This window comes from Anopheles funestus, chromosome 2RL (assembly GCF_943734845.2).
Source record: "Anopheles funestus chromosome 2RL, idAnoFuneDA-416_04, whole genome shotgun sequence".
Lineage (NCBI taxonomy): Eukaryota > Metazoa > Arthropoda > Insecta > Diptera > Culicidae > Anopheles > Anopheles funestus.
Genome location: NC_064598.1, coordinates 6,000,967 through 6,009,116, shown reverse-complemented (window position 1 = coordinate 6,009,116; position 8,150 = coordinate 6,000,967). Strand labels below are relative to the sequence as shown.

At 44.2% G+C, this 8,150-nt stretch overlaps 3 protein-coding genes across 5 annotated transcripts; 1 reads left to right on the top strand and 2 right to left on the bottom strand.

The window, feature by feature from the left end:
• Positions 1–3,608: 3,608 nt before the first annotated feature.
• On the bottom strand, positions 3,609–5,377 carry LOC125764164 (E3 ubiquitin-protein ligase RING1). 2 transcript variants are annotated; one of them, XM_049428092.1, is made up of 3 exons: positions 4,133–5,377; positions 3,885–4,060; positions 3,609–3,809 (listed from the first exon to the last, which is right to left on the bottom strand). In XM_049428092.1, exons 1-3 carry the CDS (start codon positions 5,190–5,192, stop codon positions 3,765–3,767), a joined length of 1,281 nt encoding a protein of 426 aa, XP_049284049.1. In that variant the 5' UTR covers positions 5,193–5,377; the 3' UTR covers positions 3,609–3,764. The 2 variants fall into 2 exon arrangements, with proteins under 2 accessions (XP_049284049.1, XP_049284050.1); XM_049428093.1 differs by having other exon boundaries at positions 3,888–4,060.
• LOC125764170 (uncharacterized) lies at positions 5,371–6,923 on the top strand. Of its 2 annotated transcripts, none has more exons than XM_049428101.1 (3): positions 5,371–5,427; positions 5,766–5,852; positions 5,932–6,923. In XM_049428101.1, the coding sequence occupies exons 2-3, from the start codon at positions 5,847–5,849 to the stop codon at positions 6,412–6,414; spliced, it is 489 nt and encodes a 162-aa protein (XP_049284058.1). In that variant the 5' UTR covers positions 5,371–5,427; positions 5,766–5,846; the 3' UTR covers positions 6,415–6,923. The 2 variants fall into 2 exon arrangements, with proteins under 2 accessions (XP_049284058.1, XP_049284057.1); XM_049428100.1 differs by having other exon boundaries at positions 5,397–5,564.
• LOC125764169 (uncharacterized) lies at positions 6,678–7,918 on the bottom strand. Its single transcript, XM_049428099.1, has 2 exons — positions 7,458–7,918; positions 6,678–7,377 (listed from the first exon to the last, which is right to left on the bottom strand). The coding sequence occupies exons 1-2, from the start codon at positions 7,878–7,880 to the stop codon at positions 7,015–7,017; spliced, it is 786 nt and encodes a 261-aa protein (XP_049284056.1). The 5' UTR covers positions 7,881–7,918; the 3' UTR covers positions 6,678–7,014.
• Between the last annotated feature and the right edge of the window lie 232 nt (positions 7,919–8,150).

Here is an 8,150-nt window from a genome sequence, read left to right as displayed (position 1 = left end):
ATTATTTTATAATTAGCCTTTTAGCATAATGTTGCTGCATTCCTGCTTTTTTGTTTAGCCCTTCCATCCAAACTTTCCTATAGTGCAAAGTGGAACCGACACTCAGCAAAACGCAATGCTTTGGTATGGAAAGACGCAATGTTTCATTAAAATAAAAACAACTCTTTCTCATCGTTGACTTTTGCAGGTGCCCCTTCGGAAATGATGAAATGTGAGAACCCACTACGATCGCACTGTACATCATCACGATCATGATGATCATCATCATCACCATCATCGTTCTTGACTGTGGCGCAGGTGAGTACTGGCCAGTATACTCTTGTAAAATGCGGTAAGACGCGCATCTTCGCATATATTTCTACCGCTTCGCGCATTCTCATCGCCCCGGTACACGTTCCGTGCGAGGGCAATTTTATGTTTCGCTTTTCTTTTCCCGATTCTCCACTGTTCGTTGAGATACGGGGGAAGGCAGAAACACGGGACACGAGGGACTTGCGGGAGGGAAGAAGCATAAAAAGCATCAAGCAAACTTCACACAACAGAAGAAATCACACATTGGCAGTGGTGGATGGGGTTTCCATCTAACGTGTATGCCAGTACGAAAAACAAACCATCGTGCTGTTAACTTAGGTTCTCGGTGTGAGAGAGTGGACTGGGAAGATGTTACGAGAAGGAAAGTAAACGCATCCCAAAAAATGCATCGCTCGTGCGCGTAGGCAAAAGTAAGATATTGCCGGGAAGATGATGGTGCAGTTGTGCATCATCTCAGGGTGGATGCTGTTGGACAGAGAGCATGTCGGTAGAAAGGTGGAGAATAAACACAACTCTTCAGCAAAGCACAAACTACGAGGGTGTAGATCGGCAGCACTCCGCAACCGTCGGGTGGAACAATCCTCGTTCGCTTGTTGGAACACGTCAAAGACGACGATGGCGCTTCTGCATTTTTCATACAGCACCCAATGCACCAATGCCGGTGACCCCTCGAACCACACTTGAGAGGATCCCTTCGCCCCATGTCCTCCGCATTCCCTCTCGCGTTGGGGTTTCAGCACGTTCACCAAGCCGGCCATTGTAATACTTTCCTACGCCACGACTCGATTGGAAGCCGTAAAACTAGGACAAGTACCAAGTGGGCACGCTAGTGCCGAAGACTTAGAGATATACCGGCTTAGATGCCGCCGCGCGGACTGGGTCTGGGACATACTTGGATTTGTGTGATTGGTACCCGTCTCGTGAGCATTAGCTGCAACAGCACCACCAGCAGCAGCAGCAGCAATGATCACGAAATGCGGTCAGCGCTTCCAAGAATGGCGTTTTGGGATGATTTGCGAGGATTATCCGATTGTGTACCCGTCCACCATGGAGGAGTTCCCACAAGCCACGACTTTGCGCATTGCGGGGTGGCTTTCGTCGATGCTGGCAGGAATTATGGCGCTACCCGATCGAGCAAGAATAGTATGCTGCTGCCTGGTGATGAGAGAAAGCGAGAGCTCAATCGAGCAGCAAGTCGTGGTAGGGACGTACAAGCATTTGCCCGAAGTCTCGCCAAGCGCGAAGAAGAACGCGCGCGGGACACATTAGACTAAGGGGATGCAAACTTTCTCGCGCTTTGCTCCAACTATTCCATAGAAGATTGTACTGCATCAATGAAAACGCGACGAAGCTGTTGAAGATGGAACTTCTTGCCTTGGTTGCTTTGCTGGCTCGCCTTCGAACCCGCACTCAACGACGACCGCATTCCCCACGATCGGGCTGAAGATTCTCATCCTCAAATCGTACGTGATCGTGCGGTTCTGTTGCTCGTATGCTGATGTGTGTACGGTTCGAACCCCTTAACTGATCGCTTGTTTGGCTTGCGTGTGCTTTCTTCTTCGGCTGCTTCTCCATTCTCGTGCCCTTCCCCACAGCACCACAACCATCCAAAGATTGATCGATTTGACCAGGCACTTCGATCCTATCCATCTCGTGCTCATCTCGCACACATCGATTCGTGCGCGCCCGTACACGGCAAAAAGGTCAAGACGGAGTTTGAAATATGGAATGACTTTTCCTTTTTCGGTGTAACAGGCTCACACGTACGCCTGAATGATGCGCTTCGTAATCTGCGTAAAAGTCTAAGGACATAAATATTCCTCGATCATCGATCGATCGGGCGCAAAACGCAAAGCGAAAAATCACATTCGCAACAAGGGCCACGAGAACTTGTGCTGATTAGCGGGTCAAGCAGCGAGTCTCCTTTCTCTAGTGTTCTCTTCCGTCCACAACTCACGCGGGGGGCCACCATCGATCCTTTTACGGGTGTTTGACCGCGCACACCTTCAATCAAGCGCTAATTGCAGCAATGGGTAACGTCATAACAGCGATCGGTAGTGAGACAAAAAGTAACCGTTCTGGACAAGAAAACCATCCAATTGTGTTTTGCAAATTTCATGTGTCACATTTAACGCGTACCGTTACGATTGAGTTGCGAAAATTGACGGTGCGAATTTAGTTTTTCTGAATGGCCGTGTCTGAGGTACTTCGCAGGCACTGGGAAGAATTGTTTTATCGCAATTCAATGTTCGATTTGGCAGCTTCACTGTCCATCAACAACTATTGGTGCTACTCTAAACGATGAGTAACCAAACAGTCTAGATTAACAGTGTTTTAATAATAGGTCAAGGCAAGGTTTTGTATAAAACATTGGTTAAATTAGGTCATATTTCTTCATATAGTGCAATGATTCCTATTTCTTCGATGGAGTCAAATGTTTTAAATGTACTGATCAAATATGCCACAATCTACAAGATCCTCTTTCGGCTTCTTCGCTTGCAATCGTTTAACAGTTTCTATCGCAATTTCATCGCCACCCGGATCGAGCTGTGTGTTTCGCCGATGCAAAACATCCAACAAACCGTTCTACGGTTTCAATCAACCACCTTGTCCTAGAAAGCACTATACGAACGAAAGTCAAAATATATCAGTCAATGTCAGCGAGTCAACGACACCTTTTGTTTCCACCACTTCCCACACGCTGGGGTTGTGCATACCACAAATGGTAGCTCTACCAATCCGGGATGCATTTGTACCATGCAGCATGCATAATGCACCGCACACTGCTACTGAATAATGCATCGACAGGGAGAGATACGCAAAAAAAAACGCAGTCCGCCTGTTCGCATAAACGGTCGAAGAGAAAGCCAAACTTATTATTGCAGCTAGAAACGAAACTGGTTCAAAGTTAAGGTCTTAAAACAAAGGTGCAAAAAAGGCGGCCCGAACGGGGCCCATTTTAATGCAGCTTCCTCTAGCGCGATGCAGTTCACCCGCAAATCTCTCCGGTTCGTTCGTTTGCTTTGAATATAAGAAAATTTAATGAGAGAAAGAGTTTTCTCACGGCGTTTTAGCATACGTACTGTTGCGCATGCTAGAGACAGCAATTTGTTTCTTCCAACTATTTACAGCATTTTATAATCGTTTGCATGATGATTGATGCAAACGGTTTATCGTTTAATTGCGACCAAGTAGCATGCAGTGATGGCAGGCAAAGTGTTTTAACGAGCAAATTAAGCTAATAGAGAAGGTGTCGGTTCTTTCACAATCAGTAAGGTCGAGTGCTGCCGTGAAAGTACGGGATGAAATGCGATTGCCTGCACAATCGGCCTTTCTTTATTAGTTACCTTACCTCTATGTTCCACCATTATGTATATCATGGTCAATGCACAATTAATAGCTAGCATACATTGTTGTTCGAATAGCAACTACTGCTGCTGTCGATGGATATTCTAGGATTTCTTCCACGAGTAATACATCTCCAGGGGCTTGTTGACCTGTGGGAAACGATAAAAATACTGTTAGCTTGTTGCCAGATACGAAAGGCTCATCGTCAATTGCTTATGTACCACTACCTTCCAGAATTTTTCATTCACTTGCTGGAGTGTCTGGTTGCCACTAAGTACTACCAGCTGATTCGGTTGCTGTGCTATGTAAATGCAGAAGTTAAGCAGGCGATACGTTTCCGGTAAGGCCGGATCCAAATCCAATGTCAAACGCATGGCCAAATATTTGCTCAGATGGTCAACTGCAATAAAAGAAGTGAAAATGTTTATCAAGTTTAATGCCGCAAATGATACTGAGCAGATGAATGGCTTACTCGTTGCATTCGATGTAGTTTTGATGTATCGGATGGAATTTTCTTTCAACGCCTTTAGCAACGGATTATCGCCGGCCATTTCCGTTGGATGCGGCTTGAAGACGAGCTCTATTTCGTCACTACCATGCTCGGAGTTGCCTTCACCTTCCGTGTCGAGATTAGAGTCGTTCTCTTCCGTTCGCATGTCCATTTCGCTGTTGCTTTCTGATTCTTCCGAACGTTCCGACGTCATTACCGAACGAGGACGTTTGGCTTTGCTCGCTGAACTAATGTTCGAAGGGACCGGTGACGGGGTGCTCCGTACCGAGGGTGGATTGGAGGACTGGCGCATCTGGTCTCCTCCGGCCGTTGAACCACCACTTCCACCGCCACCACCACCACCACCTACGCCACCGCCACCGCTAACTGCACCACCGGTAGCAGCAGAACCAGTGTTGCCAGAACTAGCTGTGGTAGCATTAGTGCCTGTTGGTTGGCTATCTTTACCCGGCTCACTAGTACCGTTAGCATTTGCTGGAGCTGATGCTGCAGGTGCAGCGGTTGAGTTTGAGGAAGAACTAGCATTCGACGGGCCCAGTCCATCATTTTCACCCTTCTGTTTCCTGTTCGGTCGGTTCTGTGACTGTAGCTTTATTCCTTCGTTGATCGAATGTACCAACGCCTGTTGCGAGTGGCTTTGGTTAAACTTTGCCAGCACCCGTTCCTGGTGTGCCTCGTATTCGTCCCGGCTGGGGTAAATTTTCGAAATGAGCAAATCAAAATTTGGATCCGGACGCAGCGATCGCTTCGAAACTAGCTTCTTGCGACAGGTCGGACACTCCTTGTTGCCGGACCGTAGCGCCGTAATGATGCAGTCCGAGCAGAAACGGTGCAGACATTCCTTGGTGGTCATCGTTTTCTTCAGCATGTCCAGACAAATCGGGCACATCAGTTCACTGTGCAAGCTACGGGGCGATACGGCAATTTCCGTATTATCCGTAATGGCTTCCTGAGGCGTACGATGCAGTTCGTACAGCGACAAATCCCATGTCTTGTTTTGCATGGGCTCGATCGAAGCCATTTCGAATGCTGCTTTTTTCCCGGTCTACCGAAACTATTTCACCGCTTTATGCTGTTTTGCTGGAATTCACAATTGTTGTGAGCAAAACAGCAACAAACACAGCCAACACAAATGGCATCAAAACAATTGTTTTTTCATCTTTACCAAGGTGCATAGAATAAAGGTGGGATATGGACCTGTCATAATGACGCAAACATTTACCTGTCAACTCCACAGCTTGCAATCGAAGAAAAAGGTAAAACATTTATTGCCGGGTGTGAATCAATTTGTTTGGGAAATATATTAGTTTCAGAAAAGTTTGGAATATAGGAAGTTAAGTTGCATAGTCGCTACGTAACCAGTATGTCTTTCGCGAAATAATACTGTACTATGGTAGGTGAAATGTGGTAGAATAGTGTAACTTCATGCTTTACCTGTACGCACAGATAAGAACTACCCATAGATAATGCTCGCACCCCAATGAAAGCTTGCTGTAGTTTTATCGATATAGGTTAAGAAATACCTAGCATGAACTGTGCTGTGCTGTTGTTGCACGAAACTCCTAATGAATGAAGTTGTCCGTTTTGTTTTTAGCTACGCCCAATTGCAGTGTGACCGAGTTTCTTAGTTAAATCACATTTAAAGGAGTAGAAGCTATCACCCTACACAACAAATATGGATGTAAGTAGCAGCGCTCGGTTTATTTTTGTACCTGATACTACGCTATTTTCTAACCTGATACTACGCTGTCTTTTTTCAGTGCTTAAAGTGCAACTGTGGCTGCGACAATCTCAACAAAGAAGAGCTGAAAGCGCTAATGAAATTGTGCGAAAGAGTAAGAGATTTTGTGAATAGTCCAACCGCCCGGGCGATGTTTCGAAGGATGTTTTATCCCGATGAGCCCGATAGCTACGAACCGCAGCCGACCGGATCTCGAAATCATCCTGTGGGAAAACGTCCAAAACCAAAGGCCATCAAATATCTGGATTGCATCGAGGAAGCGCAGATGTTGCTTCAAGCGCATGATTTGAGCGAGGAAGTAGTTCAAGAGTTCGCCGAACGCATTCCAGATGAGGAGCTGGGTAATCGATTATACGACAGTACCGAATCAAATCGCACGGAAGTTCTGCAAGCAATCATTACAGAATATGGCAACCTACTGTTCCTAAATGAGCTATACAAAAAGTTTGAGCTAAATTTATCCAAAGCGTACGAGGGAAAAGTTAAAATTGAAAAGCGATAGGATTACAATACCTGGTAGGCCAGGTAAAATTATCTTAAACGTTTTAATTATCAACTTATCAACAATTTACATTTTTTGTATAGATTGTGTTCTTACTCTCGCCGTACATTTAGTTTACCAAAGAACTCTTATTTGCGAATTTAATTTAACTAATGTTGGTTGTTCATTGCATCACATTGAAGTTTGTTTTGTCAGTCACTATATTATTGGCCATCAGGTTTACCAGCCTTGTGCCTTATAAAAACGTCTCAAGCCGTCGCTAGTAGAAAGGGTGCCACAAGGCACTTTGGCAGCTGAACATGACTTTTATTCAACAATGTGTAGCGAAAACTTAATGATGTATTCCTTTATAATCTACAGCTCACATTGAACTTAATTTTATTTGCTTACAGTTTATCATAATTATTAAGGGGACCGATGAAACGCGATGGTTAATAAACGGGGAAGATGAAGAGTTCATGCCGCCGTGTAAAATAATATAAACGATAATAAACAACTCGATTGCATAAGTGGTATGTATTCCATAAGCGATAAGATATGGTTATCGAACCAATGATGACCAATCACGGGTGTGTCTCTTTTGTTAGTTTAGTTCAAACCTTACCTAAGGTTAGGCTGATGATTATTTCGATCCATTATGCTACATTTTCTGTTCAGTGTTTCCATTTCCCCTTCAAACAGCACGTCGTTGATTAACTTTTGGGCCAGTATGTACTGCTGTTTGTTTAACGACTGCAGTTTGTAGGCAATGTGTTTACCAAAGATATCGAAAGAATCTTCGCCTTTTGACGAAAACATCACTCGTTTGTTAGTACTATCAGTTTGTGGATTTGACTCCTGATTGAGGGAAGAAACCTGTCTTTTTTCAGCTATTGGAATAGGCGATAGACTGCACGATGAGTACACTTGCTCATCCGCAGTTGTAGCAATATAGTTGCTATCGACAGACGAATCGTTGATAAACTGAAACGAACGAAGGGAAAATACATAAAAACGGAAACATTTAGCGCAAGAAGTTTGAATAACGTTGAATGAACATTCACCTCAAACTTTGCGTGCTGCAAAATGTTTTGATTCGGTTCATTTACGCTTGTTGTATTGATACTGCCGTCGTCGTCGTATGATGATTCAACTTCCCTGCTTTTCGATTCGTGCAAAAAAGCTAACAAATCGAAATACCACAACTTTGGATTGTGTGCCTTATCGCCACAGCCCGATTGGAGTGATTTATTCAACTTGCCCAGCTCTCTACGGTAACATGTTCGGAGTACGTTGATCTTCTTCACCACTGTACTGCGGGTCGCATGTTTGTCTATTTCTTTGTACTTCTGTACCAATCGATTGTATGCTTTCTGTTTTTCGCCACGATCAAGGTACTCCTTCGCTGTAATGTCCCACAGGCATGGAAAGCTTTTGTATAATGAAATAAATTCGCTTAAAAACTGGCGCTGATAGGTATTGGTCATCGTTGTAGGAGTTGAATATTTACTCACAATCCAACAGCCAATTGACAGTCAACTCAGGGTTGGATTGAATAGTGTTTTGTTTACAATTTATTATTAACCTATTTTACTTGATATAGGTACACGATTTTTTTTATTTGATGAAGAGTATGAATCCTTGCATTTGAAGAAAATGGAATATTTTACGGAAATGTTTTTAATTGCAACAAGTTTTGGTATTGTAGGACTTTGACAAAAAACATCCTGTATGTAATCACCTTGATAGAAGAACGC